At 39.2% G+C, this 22,175-nt stretch overlaps 2 protein-coding genes across 2 annotated transcripts; one reads left to right on the forward strand and one right to left on the reverse strand.

Annotated features, from left to right (window-relative positions):
- On the forward strand, positions 1-8,368 carry mthfsd (methenyltetrahydrofolate synthetase domain containing). Its single transcript, XM_028582341.1, has 8 exons — positions 1-173; positions 521-624; positions 2,484-2,597; positions 2,958-3,071; positions 3,187-3,277; positions 4,412-4,524; positions 5,925-6,050; positions 7,544-8,368. Exons 1-8 carry the CDS (start codon positions 146-148, stop codon positions 8,270-8,272), a joined length of 1,419 nt encoding a protein of 472 aa, XP_028438142.1. The 5' UTR covers positions 1-145; the 3' UTR covers positions 8,273-8,368.
- A 3,234-nt stretch (positions 8,369-11,602) lies between these two features.
- On the reverse strand, positions 11,603-15,472 carry foxf1 (forkhead box F1). The gene is made up of 2 exons (XM_028579195.1): positions 14,187-15,472; positions 11,603-12,975 (listed from the first exon to the last, which is right to left on the reverse strand). Exons 1-2 carry the CDS (start codon positions 15,163-15,165, stop codon positions 12,812-12,814), a joined length of 1,143 nt encoding a protein of 380 aa, XP_028434996.1. The 5' UTR covers positions 15,166-15,472; the 3' UTR covers positions 11,603-12,811.
- Between the last annotated feature and the right edge of the window lie 6,703 nt (positions 15,473-22,175).

Here is a 22,175-nt window from a genome sequence, read left to right on the forward strand (position 1 = left end):
GACTTTTCTGAGCCGCCGTAGCACCAATAAACACTGACAAGCAGCTGTTCCATCAGTGTTATGTTACCGAGCTCATGTGTAAGGCTTTGCTCCGTGTAGTGTAACTGAGTGTAGCAGAGACTAATTTGTATCACCAAAACCCACAATGGAGCCTGTTATAGAAATAAATCCGGGTAGGTTGAGTGTTTGTGGCGTTTCTTATGTCGTTAAAAATGAATGTCGATTCATGCTAATGTATAGCATTTGTAAATGTTTGGCTAATGCTGCGTCGTCTTGTTTAGCTAGCTAGCTAGCTATTCGGATAAAGCCTGATCCGTTGTAGCAGAGACTAATTTATATCCCGAAATAACACAATAGAACATGTTAAAGAAGTTAATCCGGTTAAATCTTAGTGACTTTTGTTTTGTGGCTATAAATAAACGCCAATTTATGCTAATGTAGCTATTGTAAATGTTTGGCTAATGCTAGCGTTTACTTCAAAAGAGTCGGTCATAAAAACCTGTGTCATTTTCTCTTCCAGAAGCGACGAAATGGGACATTCGTGAGAAAGTTTGGGACTACATCGAAGAAAATAATCTGGCCAATTTCCCCAGGCCAGTTCACAACAGAATCCCAAATTTCAAGGTAGGTTAACGCAATTTAACTGACAAACACAAAGAGACTGGTGTTTCAGACAGTGGGAATACAGGTATATTCAGGACTGACAGTATGAGGAAAATGTGTTTTTTTTTTTTTTTTAAAAACACTACAGTATGTAAACATGTTCTAGTAGAAACTCAAAATATAAGTAAAAATCTGAAAATGAGGTCATATGGGCTCTTTTGCCTGTATGGGTAAACTACATTAATGACACCAGGGTATGAGGTTTTCACAGTAGCTTCTTGACTGACATTCTTGAATTTTTTTTTTTTTAATGATTGGTGTCCTGTCTGCTAGGGGTGCACGATATTGAAAAAAATGTGATCTTGATAATGAATATTTCGATATTAATTTAGATATTTTTAAACATGTAAAATTAACAAAGTTATGGGAAAACGCATCAAAAATAGATTTCGTATTTCCCAGTGCTAAAACGATACATTTAAAATGTTGCCTGAACTGAAAGAATTATATATATAATGTGTGTGTATGTATGTGTGTGTGTGTGTGTGTGTGTGTGTGTGTGTATATATATATATATATATATATATATATATATATATATATATATATATATATATATATATATATATATATTAGTGTGTGTGTGTACATGTGTGTACATGTGTGTCAATGGGCCAAACATTGTATAGGAAAGCGTATTTTACAATTTCTTTGAATGCAGAGCGAGGCTCAGTCTGTTCTGTTTTTCAGACAACGGCAGCTACAGTCTGGTGTTACAGTTCTTTCCAGTGAAATACAGACACACTCTTCACCGTTTAGCTGTCAGCATTTTAACCTAATTTGTTTCTCTGTTAAAATGCTCGGTTAGCTGCTAGCTAACGGTAGGCTAACGTTACCTGCTGTCAGGTGTAGCGCTAACTAGCTAACGCTAATGCCAAGTGTTTGTTAACTAGCCTCCCGTGCGGCGATGTTTCAGTTGAGTTTCCCTTAACGTCCGTTTTCGGATCATCAGAGAGAAGCGCAGGCATTTAAGTGGCACCTAAATAAGGCACTCCACGCAGCTGATGTTTGTTTATACTTCTCCGCTGGTGTGTGCGTCGAGCTAGCCGGTGTGTGTGTGTGGTAGAGCGAGAAAGAAGGGAGAGAGTGAAGGTGTTTTTCTTCGGAGTGAGTAGCTACTCTAACGTTATAGTGAGAGAACCAAAGTGTCTCCCCTGTTCTTTCTGAACACGGTGGGGGATCTGTATCAGGAGAAGTTAACCCTCTCCTTTATTTCATGTTTATGGAGAAGGAGAACCAGGAAATGAGTCGGGGAATTGCAACGCTACCAAGTGATGTGTATTTTTCGAGAGGTGCATCAAAGAGTGTAGACGTAAGAAGAGGCTAAACTCAAGAGAACGTTGTGCTGCAGCTTGCAAAGGAAGAGTCTATTGAGTGCAGCTCCGCCATCTTGGACTGAATGCAACACAATGTTCTATTTAGTTTCTCCTCTTGTTGCTTCTATACTCTTTGGTTATATGTCGGGCGGGATGCAACGTAAACAAAATATCGCGTAATTATTGCGAGACTTCCGGTATAATATCACGCAACGTGATATCGCGATAACTATATTGAGTCGATATATTGTGCACCCCTACTGTCTGCATCAATGCTCATTTGTGTAGTTACTAGTACTGTGTACTTACTGACCAGGGTGCAATTCAAGCATGCGACAGGATTTCAGACCTGTGGGAGTTTAAGTCCAGCCAGACAATCAAAGTAAACCCAGACAGACCCCAGCTGCAGGCACGCTTTGTCACTCTGGAAGTAAGTTGACTCTAAAAAAAAAAAAAAAAAATATATACTGCTGTCAGCTTGTACTCTCCTCTCCTCTCAACCAGGGTGCTTTCACAGCCTGTGCCAAGGTACCTGAACTGCAGGTGTTCACCCAGGCCACAGAGGTGAAGGTGGATCCTGATAAACCTCTGGAAGGTGCCCGGCTGGCAGTGCTAGAGGTAGCACTTCATTGTGGAAACACACACAAAGAACCAGAGTGCCTCATTTTGTATAACCGACATTTGTTTACAAATTGTGTTAGAAATTCAGAACAATTATTTTAGAGGAATGATTACAAATCCTTTTTTAGACTCCATAACTTGCTAAGGAAGTATGTAAGTTTATGTATTACATCCTCTGGTTCACTTCTTGAAGTGACATTTCATGTACATCATTGCTTTGCATCTACTGAATTTGAATGTACATATTTGTTATTTTTATCATCACTCACTAAACCCTCCCCCAGCCACTAATTAATCTGCTTATCATTAAATAACTGTAAATGTCTCTTTGCTAATTTTTGGCACAATCTTTCGCAGGCGCAGAAAAAGTTATTGGTCCCAACTCCTCGTCTTCGTACCGGCCTTTTCAATAATATCACTCCTCCTCAGGGGGCCAGCAAAGAACAGCTACGCATATGCTCTTCCTCTCAGGTTTCAACTTTGTGATTTTACATATTTGTCATGAACATTTGAACACAAAATCTTATGATTCATTAACCTATTCTATTTTATCTTCTCTGCCTGTCTTCTGAACCTCTTTCTTCAGGGTGTGAAAGACTTCAGTGTGCCTGTTGACCTGGATACGAAGGTGAAGGTAGACCTGGTGGTGGTCGGCTCTGTGGCGGTGTCAGAGAAAGGTGACCCGACAATTTACCTCCTCACCATACCAATTCCATTAAGTAACGGGAGCCTGAAGAAATTGCAAATATGCCTCACTAACAGATGCCAAATTAGTATAAACACATGCCTAATAATGTATCTATGGATTTATATAAGTGTGGTAGATCAAAAGACCAATTTCCCCATACGGACAGTAAAGTCTAATTTAACAAAGGCCAGATTAAAACACACTCCTCACCCGTAAATAAACAGTAGTTAAAGCCACCTGTGTTGTTGCTGATTTAGATAACTTACAAATTATTCATTTTAGTTTAAGTACTAACGACTGGTAAGACTGAGCTGCAAAATCATTAGTATTTTATTCCATCCAATACTTATGTATTGTGCAATGTAGGTGCAGCACAATTTGACTGTGACTGAAGACTCGGGTCTGTTATTAGATACTGACTCTGCTAACCCAGTACTTTGAAGATGATAAATGATATCCTATTATGGTTGTTTACTACACTGTTGAAAATGACAGGAGACTGAAAGGACCTTAAGAGATTAAATATTGCAATGAGATCAGTTAATGTGTTTCTGGCCCACTTGAGGCACCAGGACACCCTGTCAGGGAGATGTGAAGAGGAACAGAAATGAGACTCTGGTCAGATGAGCATAATCAGATCCATTTTGCTCCTTTACATGTGCTCTGCCCTCCATGTAAATTGTCCCATCACTCACAATACATTTCGATCCTCATTTTCAAAAGGCCTGAGATAAGTGATGCAGTGCTGCGGTGAAACGGACATGTTTATCATAATGCATGTACTTCCAAATTGCTCTAAGTATTCCACTCCACATGGTTCTCATTAAGGATTTGTTGCACAGGGGTCATGGATGCTCCCATCAGTGTAGTTATTTTTATGAATTGAAAACATTACTACAGCCGCCCTCAACATGTCAGTGTGTTCTAATTCAGTGCAGTTTTTAGATTAAAATCGAGTATTGGAGTACTGTTTTTTTTTTTTCTGACCTTATACACAAAGTGTATCTGTGATATAGTCTAACCAAGAAATTGCTACACCGGAGATTAATGTAGACGGTTATTCTTTGTATCACATTTGGCAGAACCTGCCTTTTTTAAAAGGTTCTCCTGTCTTCTCCTGCAGGCTTGCGAATTGGAAAAGGAGAGGGCTTTGCTGACTTGGAGTATGGCATGATGGCCTTAATGGGAGCTGTCGATGAGTCTACTGTGGTGGTTACTGTTGTCCATGACTGCCAGGTTAGTTTACTTTTTCATTAGAGTTCTGAACATGTTGTGTCATGGAACCTTTATTATTTTCTTTATCTTGTCCAGTACAGGTGAAATCAAGGCCGGCGGTAGCTAGGGGCAGGGGTGGGCTCAGCCCACCCAAATGTGTGTCTTGCCCACCCAATCAGAAGTTAAGAAAAAGGGTTCAGCCAATGGAAGAAATAGCACAGGAAATACCAGTACTGTTTCTAACTTCTGATTGGGTGGGCAGCCTACAGCCCGCCTCCAAAGTCGCCCACTGCCCACCGTCTTCTCGTCGTGTTCAGGCACAATCATACAGCTCTGAAGCAGACCTGTCCGTCCACTGTCTCTGTAAAAATAGAGGTGAGCAGCGCGGCTTCCGTGGTCAGTGTAGCAGCTTCAGTTGATTATAATGAACGCACTCTGCTACGGGCATGCTGTGGCAGACGTGTCGCTCCACTTATTCCTTCAGTTTTCCACCTCTTTAAAAAGAGCAGCATACAGCCGTTTTTGTTAAGCTTTGTCTCATCCAAAGTCCAAAACAGGGCTCTGTGTCTGTCAGACCGACGGTCTGAATGAGATATCAGCAGAGCAATAACATAATGCACAGTAGACTGTAGGAAAGGTAGATTTATTTATTTTTTAAACCTTGTGAGTTTATTCTCATTTAATTATAGCTATCCTCATTATTTCTTAAAATATGACTATTCTCCAAATTTCTGGGAACATGGATGGGATAAGTTTGTTTTGAATGTGCACATTTTGCAGAAATATTTCTGAAACCCATATCAGCTATAAAAATGTACATGCACATTTAAAGAAATTACTTCCTCAAACAAAAGGCACAAAAAGAAGGAATAGTATATCATGCCTACATGTGTTTTCTCAGCAGGGATAACATTAAATAAGAAAAGTTGATCTACAGGAGAATACATATTTGAAAGCATTACAGAATGCCTGAGAGCCTTACTGCATTATATTAATTTTATATATTTTGTATTTTGAATTGTCACCTGTTTCCTTTACATAAATAAAGACAATCCACCATAAATTGAAGAAAAAAATCAACAGAACGCAGGAATTTAAGTGTTTAATGCTCAAGATTTCCTGGGGGAGGACCCCCAGACCCCCATTCATCATTATATATAGTTTTTCGATTCATCAGTTTACATTGTAGTGTGTAAAATGTCACGAATGGCAAATGCCTGACCCAAATTGCGCATGTCTTTAATTTACACCACTGAATAAATGCATATTTCAGAAATTGTTTCTAGCAACAAACTTGAAAATATGATTTAAACAAATAATTTCCTTCTCTCAATTCATGAAATTCTGATTAAAAATGTCTGTTCAAACACATGATTACTGACCTGTTGTTTTGGTGCTAATTGAGATATTTGTGCTTTCAGGTGATGGACATTCCAGAGGAGTTAAAAGAAAGTCATGACCTGACTGTGGACTACATCCTCACACCCACCAGAGTCATTAAAACAGATTGCCAGATCCCCAAACCACAGGGAATCATCTGGACTAAGGTAAATTAAAAGAACATCTCTGAACTGTGTCTAGTGCTACCATACTGTAAGTCCACAAAACATGCATATTGTATGTCAGACTTTCAGGTTTAATTGCTTTTAATGTTTTAAAATGTATTGTATCACAAAAAATGGGAAAAGAATAAAAAAAAACACTACAACCATTCCTATAGCTTTATTAAAAGCAACCCATCAGTGATTCAGTCCTTCTGTGAATGGATCAGTCTTACAAATAACGTTTGTTTGGCATACATGATGTGATGGTTTAACTTGTTTAACCAATTGATGAGATGTAAAATATTATAATCTTTACAGAATCCAAACCTGTTGTACTGCATTTTAAGCACTCGGGTTTACACTAAAGTATCACTCTTCTATCGGACAATATGCATCTGGGTTACATTTTAACAGTTTTAACATTTTTAATGATAAAATGTATCGTAATGAACACCTTTTTGTGTTTAACATTAAAATGAAAGGTGTTACAGACAGCAACTCATTTTGTTTTATAAAGTGTATGTGTTATTGGACAGCTGTTGTCCAATTGTGCTGTAAAGTTTTAGCTGTAGCCTTCTTGCACACCTACAAATCTTTGACTCTTTAACTGGAACAGATAAAAGCTTATTGAACAGATGCTCTGTCCTTGGCCCCTAACAAAATATTTAGCCTCTCTGCTTAGCGACACTGCCCTCTAATGGACGTGTAATGACATGACACCTCATCAGAGGACTCTCATATTCATTGTGCTTCTGGATGCATTTCATTTCTCTGCTCTAATAATAATCACGTTATTCTTTTTGTCTTTTCTGTTCAGTCTATTAATCAATGATAATGAGTTAGCATTTTAGTTTTTATATGCTAAATATTTTAGTTTTTATATACAGTATATACTCCTAGACACATGGCAACCTATAAACACAAAAGACTGAACAATTTGAGTATAATTTTCAAATTGCACTTTATCTTCTGTCTATTTAAATTTCACTGACACTGGCAGAGAGATGTTAAGTGTTTTTCCACCTGATCATTTCTTTAGACATGATGGGGGCGTTCTTCATAACGTGTGGAGAGTTTGTGTGTAACCTCTGGGCTCCTTAAGACACGCATGTAAGTAAACAGGACCCAGTGACCTCACTGGCAGGAAGGCCATGTCTGATCATCAAAGGCTCCTCTGCCCAGCCAGCTTGGCTCTGCAAGGGCAGGGGAACGACAGGTCAAACAGGCCAGTGTAAAAACAATGGCCCTGTATATCCTTTACAGGACTGGTCTGTATCAAAGGCTGCCAAGACACTTACAGGCCCAACAAATCAAGAGAGCAGTCTTTATTTTTAACTGCTTGGGAAGTGAAGAGTCCTGTTGCTAGAAAGATAATTGTATTTCTATAGCATAATTTGTCAACTTTTGCTTTATTAATTTAACTCATTCGTAGGTACAGTGCGTGCGTGTGTCTCTTCCCTTTTTCAGCCTTACTGAGCCAGTTTTTGTGTCTTCAGCTGGACACAGAAAAGCTGGAGAAGATCCCCATCCTGAAGAAGCTGCGTGCTCTGGAGGAAGAAGCTGGAAAGGATGTAACACTGGGGGCGGCGCCCGTTGCACCAGAGCCTGGTCTGCAGACCAGTCAACCCAAAAGGCAAACCAGACGGAGGCCAAGGCAGAAGATACAGCAGGATGATGAGGGAGAATCCAAACCGGAGAAAATGGCAGAGTCAGAACAGAAAGCTAGACAGTGGCGCCCAACTAGAGTGAGGAAAGAAAGCCGAGGAGATGGTGGGGGAGGTAATGAGCAAGGAAGGGGGAAAACGGGAGAGAACATAAAGGAGAAGGGCCCAGAGGAAGGTGGAGGTGAAGTCATATCTCAACGTAAGCTCCCTCTGAGTGTGACCACAGTTTACCTTGGGGGAATCCCTGCTGGGTTGCGTGTTAGTGAGCTGAAAACTGCCCTTAGAGAGAGGGAGGCCATCCCACTGAGGCTCACCTGGCAGGGAGCTCAACACAGGGCCTTCCTGGACTACAGCGACCCCCAGGCAGCAGAGCAGGCCCTGGAGGCTCTGCAGGATCTCAGTCTGAATGGTCACAGTCTGCAGGCTGAGATGGCCAAGAGCCAGCGCGGAGGCAAGAGGTCCGGACAGTCTAATCGGAGACCGAGACCACCAACGGCTCCGATATCTAAAACTGCACAACCAGATACTGAGAGTGACACCAATGAAAAGACTGAGCAGTAATAGCCATAAGCAATACTCAGCCAAGTCAAGTAAGCCTTAAGAAGAATTTAGTTTTTTTTTTTTTTTTTTTTTTTTAACCGTAGACATCTAAATTGACTGCTAAAGCTAATGAGTTAAACAGAACAGAATATGCAATTCTTGAATCAAAAAGCATTTCACTAGAAAGGTATTTTGTACATACCCTTTCACAATACTAAACCATACACCTATGTGCCTTGTTTGTCACACACACCTCCTGGTCTGTGTGTCCCTTCAGTCCTTGAAGGTGCTTTTTTGAGTAGTTCTTAGAGATAAACTACAGTTATTTTATGTTCCTTTTTTAAACCATAGACTCTATCTAATCTGTTTGTTAAAATGCAAGTGTAGAGTGAATTGTTGTGAAGTATTCAGTACATTGTATTTCCACAACCAGTCATCAGTATTGCCTTCTCCAAGAGGGTCATGTTTTCAGACCCGTTTGTCTGCCTCTTCTCAAAAACATTTAACTAAGGCCATAGGCCAAAGAAGAACTTGGGTCGTTTTTGTTGCAGATAGCACCGCAATGTGGTCATTTATACAATCATGATTATTCCTGAGCCAGTAAGCCAACTAATACAATTTAAAAATTCATTGGTCTACCATTTATATATCCATATAGACCACATTAATGTTTGACTACACAGATTTTCACTTTTTTTTTTTTTTTTTTTTTTTTTTTACCTCTCCAAATGTCATCCAATATTCACAAAATATGTAATATTTGAATGACATAATAGCATTATTATTTTCCTATTCAATTGCCAAATTGCATAGTGTGCAGTTGCAACCAAACTTAGAAGACGTTAACATATTAGTATATTGTTATGCCATTTTGATTACATACTACAGCAACAATATGCGTTTAATATAGCCATAATTTAGTCGTGGTGATTAAACTTTGTTGAAAATGTACATAGTTCATTCTTGCACATAACCCAGGATTTAGGTATTCTCAAAAAAAGTGTATTTTGACTAGATGGAGAGGACCTTTTAAAAACATCAAACCTATTTTATTTAAAAACAAATTTAGATGTTTATTTTTGTTGGAGCTATGCTTTTCTTTTTTTCTTTTTTTTAAAGATTATTTTTTGGGGGAGCTTTTCCCTTTCATTTGATAGTGACAGTAGACAGACAGGAAAGGTGGGAGAGAGATGGGGGGATGACACGCAGAAAAGGGCCGCAGGTCAGACTCAAACCCGGGCCGCTGCAAAGGACTCGGCCTACTTAGGCGCACGCTCTTACTGGGTGAGCTAGAGGTCCCCTGGAGCTATGCTTTTTGATTTCTAATTGCTTACATTTTTTTTTCTTCTTCAGAATATTTTAGAAATAGTGATATTTTTTCCTTTTTGTTAATAGAAATGACATACTAATGGCATTGTGTTTGGTTAGGCCAGTTTGAGTATGATGCCAGCCTCACCATTTAAAGGTTAAGAGATACTGTCATGCCTGGCTGAACTGTTCTAGTGTTAATGTTTCTGTTTGTAACATGTTATAACTATTTACTAAAGTATTTGACTGTACTGGTTCCAGCTTAGTCTCTTTTTGCTTTAATAAACTGAAATATCTTACTTTGATTTTTGACAAATATTTGAACTCACCATCTTCACACTGTTTATGCCGCTTTTAGGAAATTGCACTTATCGCACATTTTGGAGATCAAACTGCAAACTTTGAAAACACCAACTCCTACACTGTTGTAGTCCATTTTTAACAAAGCCTGATACCCCCCAAACTATCCTTCCAGATAACACAGATTGTTCTACTGAAGAGGCAGTAATTAAACTTAAGCTATCTCACACTCGCCAAATATAAAACTCATAATTCAAATTGTTTTATCTATTTCAAGCAAACTTTGGATTATGCATCCAGTTATTGTTTTCTTGATTGGTAACACATCATATAGGGTGACAATTCATTGTTGCCTTATTTTGGTAATGGCTCTATCTGCAGTAGAGAGCAAGAGATTAACTAACTAAAACTGAAATACTAAGAGTTTTAAACCCATGCAAGACGCTCATCAGCACCCAATAACCCATATCTTGTGCCCTGTAATGTTTAAATGTCGTTCTGTCTGCACAGACATTACCTGGTAACTGATCACTCGGGTCAGTCAGCAGTGCCAGACAAGTGCCCCGTTTTCACTGAAGGCTTGATTGTATTGAAACACAAGCACACATCATGTCTGTCTGCACAGAGCAGGCCTTAGGCTTTTTATGGAGCTGTCATGCAGGCCTAGTGAGGGAACAGCTGTGGAGCCCCATCTCACTCCCTCAGCACTGCCAGATCACTGAACCTCGGCAAATGTCATCGGTTTGTTAATGCGCTGTTCCCCTGCTGTTGAGCCTGCTATCTGTGTGCTCGATGGCATGCTCGTTTTACTGGGGTTCAGTCAGTGGTCATGCTGTGAGATTTCAAAGCTACCCAAGTATTTAAAGACAGCATGTTTACGGCCTGAAGTAAAGATGCATGTGTACACACGCGCCTCGACAGCATTACTTGCGAAGTAAAATTAACATGAAGACCTCTTAAATTACAATTCAGTTACTTGATTTAACTTACAAGGGAAATCTGACTTGAGTGAACTATGTGGATGCTCACAGAATAGACTGCTGCCCCGCAATCACATTTTATTTGTGCCAAATCCAAATTAATATTACTTTTATTGCATTGCCAGTTTTACTAGCCAGTAAAACTAACAGTTGTGAATTTTGCAACTTCTATAATAAACAAATTGATTTGGAGCGTTTTGGTGAATTGGCTCAGTAATAGTAAAGAGTGCTTTAAGAGGAGAAACAAAGCTTAAACCTACACAGCATCCTTTCATATTGTATGTAAAACCCACTGAAGCTTTTTCTTCTATTTACACTCCTAAACTATTCAGCATAACAATCCTTTGGGGGGAAAAAAATGCTTTTGAGGGAAATAACTAAACCTACCAGAGCTTTTCACCCTGTAAGCAAACGCGGGTGAGATTAATGCCTCTGATTTCGTACGCCTTAATTGCTTTCTGCAGACACTCCTTACATAGAGGGCATAAAACAACTGTTCTTTAAAACCATTTATTTAAAATCTATAATCAGTTAATCATTGTTTTGTTGAAAATCAGATTTGTTCATTTAATGTCATCTTAAAATAACAGGCATGACCTGCTCCTGCCAGATGAAAACAGACTGTTAGTTAAACTGTTGGACTTTGGCCTCAATCATGAACTGCATTATAACAAGACACCACTGTGATATTCCTGGAACATTTTTCTGTTGCAGTACTGTAGTACTAGTATGGACCTTTTTTATATGCATATTATGCTTTTAATTTTTTTTTCTTCAGTATCCCCATAGATTTAGTACATTAAAGCCATGTGAACTCAGTTTACCCACCTTTTCAGTTTGATTAATTAATTGCAAACCATGTGTTAGAAACCTATTATAAATATTGTGATGTTTAAAGAAAAAAAAGCAGACCTTGCTCCATTCTTTAAATACTACAAATTTTGGGTTGATTGTGTAATCGTGATCACCAACATGAGATTTACAGTTTTGGTGGGATATTTGTAGTGTCCCCCAAAAATTTGCATGAATTATGGGTGATGAAATCGATTCTTTTTTTTTCTTTTTTTTGGATTTAGGCTTAAACAGCCCAACAGATATATTTTATTTCTTACAAATGATTTGCTGTAATAAAACCTAACAATTAGCCCTCATTGATGGAACCTTGCTAATTTTCCTAACATTATATAAGTATACAGTGCTGAAAGTAATGGTCTACATATATCTAACACAGACGACATAACAGTGCTTACAATATATCCTCAATTTCATTTTAAAACAAATAACAAGCGTTCTGACAAATATTGCCAATACAGAATATACCTCCTTGGCCAATTCGCCTGAAATTAAAATATGTAGGCCTACAGAATAAATAAAAAGATGCGCTAGGCTATTCAAAAAGTGCCTTCATCGTTTTTACATATGGACATGTTTATGTGATGTCCATAATTGTTCATTTAAAAATTCAACGCTGGTATTAAAGTCCAAAAAAAGAAAAAAAAGCCTCAGTCTAATTTGTCAGAGGAAATAAAAGTATGTATAAACTTCAGACGGGGAAAATGGACGTGTGCATTTTTACATTGGCCTACTTAAACAAGAAGAATAAACATTAAAGTGTGAAGTTGTAGTCATCCGCTCTGCAGGACTAAGTACCAGACAGCAGCAGGGTTTCATATACCCAGTCTTTACCCCGCTGGTCGATGTTGATGGCATGAAAAAGTTAGTTTTATTATTATTATTCTTATGTTGTTGCTTTGTGATTGGCCTGTCTCCGTGTCTTTGTCGCAGTGTGAAACCGTAGCCTACACAAAAGTAGTCCGGTCTACTTGAAGCAGTGAGCGCTCTCCATGGGCCGGGGCATGCCTTTATGTCTCTCAGTGGTTATTTACTCGTTTGTTCTCATTTCAGTTCACCCTGCTGCATGGCTCAAGTCTGTGACACCGTCCTCTGGTCTGCAGGTTGTCCGTGGGGGGCATCACATAACGCAGGGCTTGATGTCCTGGTAGGAGACCTGTTGGTGGTGGTAGTACGAGCTGCTGCTCGGTGAGTGCATCGCTGAGGACGTCATGGCGTTGAACGAGAAGACGAACTCCTTCCGGTCACACATGCTTGGAGACTGGGAATGGTACCGAGGAATACCTGCGAAAAACATTTCAAAAATATCGATTGAAAAACAATGAAAATATGTAACTTCGCAAGTACGTTTAATGAGTCTTTGACCATTTCTAAGAATGTTGTTTGAGGCTCTGCAAAAACATATAGAACAAAAGAATGATTACAACTGTTATATAAATACTTTCTGTAGGCTTTAATTGTTAATTGTCAGTTATCAATGATAGACATATCCTCTTAGAGCAGCCATAGCATTGACTTTATTTGATGGATCCATTCGTTATAAAAGTAGGCTGTAATAGAAAGTATATAAGTATCATATATTAAAAAATAAATATGTTAATTTAAATGGAGTATCTATCCTAACACTGGTGTTTCTCCACATTTGTCCTACCACACTTTGATTTGTGAAAGGAAGCCCATGAACCTTTTAAAGATAAATTATTATATATAGGCTATATTTAAAAAAATATATATAAAGATACATTCTATAGGCTACTTAATTTGTAGAGGACATATATAGAGCTATAGTTTCTAACTCTATTCCTCACAGACTGAGTCCATTTAGCAAGCGCGATTAGGATTGTCAAAAGTGGAGGCGGCCTTGCAGGGCTAATTGACAGTGGCCCTTTGCACGCCAGTCCCGGAGGACTCGGGGCCTCGGGGCAAGGCAGGCTGGTCCCGACCGCGCTTGTTTTTCTTACCCAGAGATTGGCACGACTCTAAACTGTCTCTCTTTTTTTATCACTTCCAGAAACTGGAACCGTGCTAGTTTGAAACACCTGATATCTGGGTTTTATTTGAGTGGTCTGTTCCAATTGGAGCAGGACAGTAAATATGCTTTCATTTTCGTGGGAGGAAATACGTGGTTTCTTTTAGTTGCATCATTTTCCTTAATGGGCTGTCTTGATTTGAATTATTCTTCCGTTTTGTACAATAGAGATATAAGCTGGGTGTATTGACAGCAAAATAAACGCATTCAAATATAAGGTAACGTGAGGCTGTTCAATATTTCCATTACGCCCACGTTTGGCATACGACCATAAAAATCCGTGACCCATGCGTAGGCTATTGTTTAAACCGTCTGGTAATTAAAATTAAAAGTTTGACATTACTAAATATTCCTGCATAATATTTCTTCCTAAGATCTACTTATCCCGACTTGTTTTCTTTATAAAAAGGATACAGTTTCAAACATGTTACAGTTTTTTTAAGTAGATAAATTCCATTGAGCTTACCTTGTAAATCTGTAGTACTGTGCCCGTTCTGGTGCAAGTAAGACTGGTCTAGTGAATGTGTGGGCAAGCTTGGCTGCAGCGAGTTTGCCCCTGGATTACAAGGAGACAGAGGCTGCTGCTTTATGTAGGAGGCCCCGTTATTCAGCGACGCCGAGGGGGCCGGAGCCCACGCCGAGGCTGAGCTCGAGTAGACGGGGTGAGGCTCCATGACTCCTCCGCTGGTGAGCAGAGGGGAGGCGGAATTGTCGTGGTGGGGGTAATCACTGCCAGTGGATCCTGTACAACTTCCCATGTAGGAATGTCCACCGTTGGTCGACAAGTGTGACATGGTGTGCCCGGACAGACCCATCCCTTCCATGTTACCTGACAAGTGTCCATTCATCATCCCAATCCCACTGTCCAGAGACAAGCTGTTGGGCGGACAGGATAGGCCCCCGCCGCTCCCCTGGAAGTTGTAGGACTCGGGGATATGGTTGAATCCCAGGCCGTTCATCATGCTGTACATGGGCTTCAGCGCCTGGCACTTGCGCCTAAAACCCCTGGGTCTCCTTCTAAAGGAGCCTTCCTCAAACATAAACTCACTAGCCGGGTCGATAGTCCAGTAGTGGCCCTTCCCTGGCCGGCCGAGGCCCTTGGGCAGCTTAATGAAGCACTCGTTCAGAGACAAGTTGTGACGCACGGAGTTCTTCCATCCCTGGTATGAGCCCCTGAAAAACGGGAAGCGGCTCTGCAGGAATTGGTATATTTCACTGAGCGTCAGGCGCTTAGTTGGAGAGCTCTGGATAGCCATGACTATTAAAGCAATGTATGAATAGGGGGGCTTCTCTGGTCTTCGGATCCCTGCGTTTGTCTTTTTGGTTTTCGTAGTGGAGGAGGCGGTTTCCATCACGGCAGTCTGTCCGTGCGGCTTCTCCGGGGCAGACATCGGGCTGCTCTGGGCAGGAGTCTGCGCTGGGGGCTGCTGGACCTCTGCCGTCATTAGTTAAATTTAGTCTTCGAGATGGCAAACGAAATAGGTTGCTTCCACCTTTCCAGCTATAAACACTACAAAGTTGAATTATAATTCGCTGACATAAAGAGCAAAAAAAGTAACAGTGTAGGCAAACTTAACGCACGAGGCAAAGGCGAGACTGTCTTCTTAACTCTGACTTCTTCCTTTTGATTCAGTCCAACAGCAGTCTGAAGCCGTACCGCGTTGTACGCAGCGTCCGAAATGGGATAAGGAGCAGAACAGGAGCCGCTTTCCACTTCAGTTGGTGTGTTGTCTTGCGTCCGAGGAGCTCACTTTTTACTTATCTGTTGCCATCAGCGCATTGGAAGCTGGATGTCTTGGCCATCCTAATGTTAAGGCCCGCCCAGTTCCCTCCTACTCCAGTGGTGGGCTTAAGCATGCACATCTGTGTGCGTTCACTTTTCAGGGAATTTTTTTTCCCCCTTCTTTACATTGAAATAGGGAATATATCTCTCGTATAGCCTGTACGCTACACAATAGAGCGAAATTTAAATGGCTTATTGGTATTATATGATCACACACTGATAGTAACTACACTGGCTGGGGCCTTAAGATGGCCTACAAATGCCTGTTTTTTTAAATATTATTTTATTTTTATTTTAACACTAAATATTGATGATAGTGATATAAACTGTGTAGATTCATAAGCCTGCAGTGCAAACAGTATCTCTCAATTTCAGGTCACATGCTTGATGCACCAGCACGGTACATAGGCCATGTCTCTATTATTATTAAACTAAATATTTTATAAAACATTTTTAGTGTATGAAAATTATTTACCAGAGAACATGCCTTTCTTATTCAAAACCACCCTTCTGATTTCTGTAAAAGATAGACAGGAACATGGGCAGGATGTTTATACAGCAAAATGTAAACATTTTCCCTGGCCTTCTTTAAATAAAAAATCTAGCAAAAGCCCCGTTAGATCAGCTAATACTCAATCTGATGCGATATGCCCGTCTGTTCGCGGCGTCCTGTGTAGATGTTGGACGTTTTTGCACATGAATATTGTTTGTATAATGCAGTCATAATATTTACGAAGGGACGCAGGAGGAGTGAGGTGGAAGCTTTGCCGAGCTGTGAGCACAGAAACTCGGACGGGGACGTGAGATCGACTCCTGCAGGCATTTTATGATCCAGGGATAAAGGTAAAGTGGATTTTACACTTTTCCGTCAGAATATCACCAGCAGAACTGTGGCCAGTTTAATTTAGTGCCGCAATGGATCTTTAGCTTGTTTTATGTGACATGATAGTGTATAGGATAATTAGAAAAACGAAGCCTAAATTAAGCCTTTTGCTTTAACTGAGTTGTAATTCACTCAGAGATTCGCACTAGTTTGTTTTAGCCTATTTGCTGTGTTTCCAAAGTCGGAATGTTAATTTTAGTTCTTGATACTGCCTTTTCCACAGCTGTGAGCGAGAGCTACTGAAAGACGATCAGTCTATAACCTAAAACTGTTGACAGTAGATTGCTTATTGTTCCCTGGAGATCTCGATAGCAGCAGCCTGCAACCTTGTGCCTCTCCATGGGTTCAGTTAGTTGAGCTTGTTGTGCTTCTGTTCTCTGCCGGCATTACTGTTTCTAGTGGACGCTTATGACTGTTAGTTTTGACACAGTGGAAAATAACACCGGAGAGAAAATAGTGGATAAACATGTTTGCCTTGTGCGTAAAACCTGAGAATGTTTGGAGACTGTGTTCCCTGTGCGTAAAGGTCACCAGTAGCGCTTATAAGTTTTTTTTCTCTAAAATAATGAGACAGCAAGTTCAATTTGAGAAAATATATTTAAATCAAATTTCGATGTTTAACTCACATATCCAATGGTTAATTGATGTCCGGTCCCTTTTTTGTTTCAGGCGAGAAAACAATTAATTGTCAAATTCTCATTGTCAACCCAAAGGTGACAGACGTGCCACTGTTAGTTTTTGCTGTTGCAGGGGACATTTAAAGCCATGGATAAATGAATGTAAGTATTGTTTTAACCGGTGCCTGCTCGGCCACTCGCCTGGGGTGAGGGCCACACATTTATCAGGGTAGCGGACCACCCAGCGCGCACCACGGGCAGGCGCGCTCCCGTCCTCTCTCTGCCCACTGCATTTAATTACCGCTGATGACTTCATTCCATTAGGGCGCTCTTTTTTCCCCCCTCACACGCTCATTCGCCCCATGTCATGTTATTCTTTCTTTGTTAAATATCGGCATATGTGTATATATATATATATATATATATATATATATATTTTTTTTTTTTTTTTTTATCTTGCATGTTAATCCAAAGCCAGTGATGTTTACGCAAACCATCAGTGTTGGATGGTGATGCGCCACTCCCCCAATGCATTATTCTTTCACCAATAAAAAGCTCCAAAAACAGTTATTTTGTATTACCTGTAAGATACTATTGAAGTTTAATGTTCAATAATGGTAATACAATAATTGACCGGTAATACATATCATCATAACAGCATGTATGTACCCTACTGCTGTATGTGTGTGTTTTTAGAATATGGGATTTGAGAGTATTTTACAGGTAATTTTAACGTATTTTATATTTTTTATATACTGTATATTTTAGAGATACTTTATGTAACAGCGTCAGTGGCCGATTGTGTTCGTCATTACTGAGGCTTGTGTCCCGAGGTCAGAGCTTCCCTGTTGCTCCATCGCAGACGAAGTCATGCTCTTTTCCATGACGTCCCACCTTGAAATATTTGACAGCGCTGCATCCTAAGGAATGCTTGGCCACTTAGGGGTAGGTACACCGCAGAGTGCACAGTCCTGACAGGCCTTCCGGACTGTCTTACCGTTATTTAGTGCACTGAAACCAAATTTGGACCCCTCAAAATCACGCTGTTGCAAAGTTGTGCAGAAATGAATACACGGCCTATATGGTTTCTTATTGGTTACATTCTTCCGTCAGTCAACTCATGTACAATGGCGCACTACATCAACAAGCCAACAAATATAATATGGGCCTTGTTCTCGTACAACCTAAAGATTATTGTCAGACAGAATACTTTAATATTTACAGTACATTCAGTTTTGTCTTCTAGCACTTTGTTTTGAGAATTAGTTTAATCATTGCACATTAAAATCTTGATATTACAGAATGTGTTCTCCCAAACATTACAAGGCTACATTGTGCTACACCATGTTCGCAAGTCACGACACGGTTAACTTACAAAAATATTTCTTATTCATACCAATTAGGCAAATACACCCGGCGGATTATAGATCCAGCAGCTGCAGCGGTCAGCAGTGTAATTTGATTTGGCCTCACAGAAACAGATTAGGCTGTTGGGGAGACGAGGCCCGATTCGAAGTGACGCAGATCATTTTAAGTGTCAAATTTATAGTTTGCATTTTCTTTACAAACGATCATTGTTGAGAAATAAGGCAGTTCTCTCCTCGGAGGGCCGCAGAGGGTCACCGAGAGGCTGCAGATACTTTAGTTTAGTGCGTCAGAGTGATCGATCAACTGGCCGTAAACTCATCCGACTTGAACTTGAATCAGGTTCAAAGCAACACTTAGCCTATATATGAAAATATGGTTATAGGAGGGCAAACAACTTTCCTAAATGAAATGTTCTGTACTTCTTCATAGTGCACGCATTTGATGTTGTGTGTCAAAAAATGTTGTCTTGAACTTATATATAGAGAAAAATTAAAAACATATTTTAAATAGGCCTATATTTTTTATTATTCCTATATATATATAACATTGAAAAAAATCCCATATGGATAAAACAGTTGACAGCGGATTTTACAAATTACAAATATTAGTCAGAGGGCCTGATAATGGTTTAACAGTTTAATACCAGAATTAGATTTTTTTGTTAATGACATATAGCCTAGATTTCTTAAATTTTAGTTATTCCATGTTCTCATGTTATGGAAGTAGTGTGAAGAACAAACATAAATAATATAGGCCTAACTCTTAGATGCACACATACAAGTGGTAAGCTGCAGTGCGTTTATCTCGTGTTTATATTACAGGGACTCTGAAAAGAACAAATATTTGTATATATTTTTTAATATATATATATTTTTTATATTATATATATATAATTTTATAATGAAACTATTATGCTTATGAAATTCTTTTATTTATTAAGACATTTTACTGCCTCCGACTTTTTGTCAAACAAATAATTGATATATCCTAATTGGTTGGCTCTGTCTCAGTGTCGCCTACAGTTCACTTAGCATTGTCGCTTTAATTGAAAACAGTGTAATGTCGAGGTGGGTACCCCCTCATCACTTTCCCTGCGCTGTAGGTGGCCGTGTATATTTTCGTTTAAGTGGTGTTTATGTGAACGAGAAAGGACGGGATTGCTAGCAGACCGCTGATTGCGCGCATTGCGTCTCTACATGGATTTGAAGTGTATTTGATGGGCACCACCCTCTCCGGTAATCAGCTGCAGCAGAAGTGCGCGCGATGACTTTTTAATTTTCTTGGGAGATATCTGCTCCTCGCCCTGTTGTGTGTGTGGATGGACAAAGGAAAGTAGTCCCTTGCCACATCATCCTTTACAGAATAGAGCGATTAATGAAATGTTTGTGTTACTTTTCACAACAATTGCACAGCGATGTCAGTGTTCGCCATGGAGACAGGCCTATGGGAGCAAACATCCGCCCTGCTGAAGTGTCCTTGGGCATGACACTGAGCCCAAACCTATATGACATTACGGACACTGCAGTCTGACTCAATAGTTTAAACGAAATATCAATTCATATTTCAAATCCGTGCGTCGTGTTACAGTCTGATGGGAATTGGAAGACGTTTCTTTAATCTGATGTCAGACACATTTAGTTCACTGCTGTTATCCTTTCTTCGTATTTCATGTTAAAAAGTCTCACCCATGATTAATAATTTAACACATAGCCTAGAATAACGGACTTTATAATGTAAAATTTTAGACTACTTTTTCCTAAACCTATTTGGACTGGGGGGTTACACATCTAATAATCCTTTCATACATAAGACTATATTTATTTTCTATCATTGTTAGTGTAATAACTAAATAGTTCTGTTCTGTTATTTATCATTGGCTGGTAGCATGCACGTCACAGCTGTCTGCTGCACCTGCAGCAACAGATACGCAGCTATCAATTGCACACTTCAGCTATGATTCATAATTGAAAGTCGTTGATGAGGTTTGGATATTGCGGTCCTTAATGAAATTATTGCATCGTTGCACGTTGAACTTGAATATTAGTAATTTAATTTAATATTGAATTATAGCCTAGAACGTGAAATTCGTCATTTAAACCTATTTCAAACCTCATTAGGATGTTCCATAGCAGAGGCAATAAACCAATCAGTGTGCTAAGCTTTAGGTCATCTATTTCGACGTTTGTATCCCGGATCATGCAGCATTCGACGCAAAGTATTTACTTTTTGTTCAAAACGGCTAACGCTCTGCAGATATGGAGCTCATTATGCCGAAATACATGAGTCATTGATAGAAACGTTATTGTGAGAACCCAGGCCTACTCAATAAAACTTCACATCGCCTTCCCGCAACAGTCCCTGGTGAGCTATATGGTCAGATAAAAGATAGCCCACTCACATCATCAGACTGCCTTTTTCTTATTTCAGTTTCCATTGGTTTGTTGCATGTTAAAGCAGATTTAGTTCTGTTTTCTGACAGCTGCAGAAAACGTCGCTTTCAGACAATGATGAAAGAATAAAGGCATATAGGCTATGTAAAATTATTTCTGGCTTATGTTGTGATCATAGGCAGCACCGCATAATTTGACATGAAAGACAGCAGTGGGGAGGATTTGGCAGGTCCAGAGGTTTTACACATTCCAAACTGTCCAAATGTGGTTAGCACTTGCATAAGAAATTTTCTATAATTTTCAATACCTGTTCGTAGCAAGTTGGCATTCCAGCAAGTTGACAAACTGGTATGAAACTGGACAAAACACACAAAGCATAAAGAAACATTTTTTAAAACAACGAAAATATGAGCATATTTTACCTACTTCGAGGTTAGACTTCAAGGTTTAAAGCATGAAAAAAAATAGGTTTGTGTGTTCATGTAGCTGTAATGTCTGGTTGATTGACAGTTTGTCTTATGTATTCATTCTCAATTTATACAGCAAAATTATATGAATGATATAGATTAATAGATTAGAAATTGTTTACCAATATTCCTGAGTATTTTAAAGTTTTAAAGGAAATTGGTGCTTGGGGATTTTTAGGATGTTTGGTTTATTGACATCTAAGATATTTATAAAAAAAAAAAAGAAAATATTAGACATCAGCACAATGATAAAATCCAACATATTTCCATTATTGTCCACAGTGTTTGGTCATCTAAGTTAATTATATAGACACCAAGTCATTTTTACTAAATACTATATTCCTTACAGTTTTCACTCACTGTTGTGTTTGTGTGTGGTCTTCAAATCTGTTTTGATCTGAATGTGTGAATGTATAAGTAAAATATTGGATGTTTTAATTTAAAATTAAACGTTTAATTTTTAATTGAATATTGAGTATATCAAAAACACTCTCAGGCTGCTGAATAATTGCGTTACTGATGTTTTAAGGGATGTCTTTCCATTATTTCTAATCTCTTTGATTTTAGAATTCCCTGATAACATATTAATCAAATAAATCCTGCTTTTAAATCAAATACAGGTTTCGGTTATTATAAACTCATAAACATAATTATAATTTAAAATGTTTGTTGCATGTTGAGTTAAAGCAGCGAGGATTTCTGCTCACTTCCAGTGTAATTACAGCTGTAGTACTCAAGTACTGATAATTAATATGGATAAAAAAAATATTGTGCATTCCTGTCCAGTTTTTTATTTTCAGAAAAAGTCCAGTGAAAACACATTCAGATGTTCCACTAAATGCTTCATACACCGCTTCACAGCTCCTCTCTGCTCTACTCTGGCCTTTCTAGGAAGATTCAGTCCCACACAGTGAGTGGGAGCCTGTTTGGTGCCCCACCCTGCAGCC

The sequence above is a fragment of the Perca flavescens genome, chromosome 1, assembly GCF_004354835.1.
Source record: "Perca flavescens isolate YP-PL-M2 chromosome 1, PFLA_1.0, whole genome shotgun sequence".
NCBI lineage: Eukaryota > Metazoa > Chordata > Actinopteri > Perciformes > Percidae > Perca > Perca flavescens.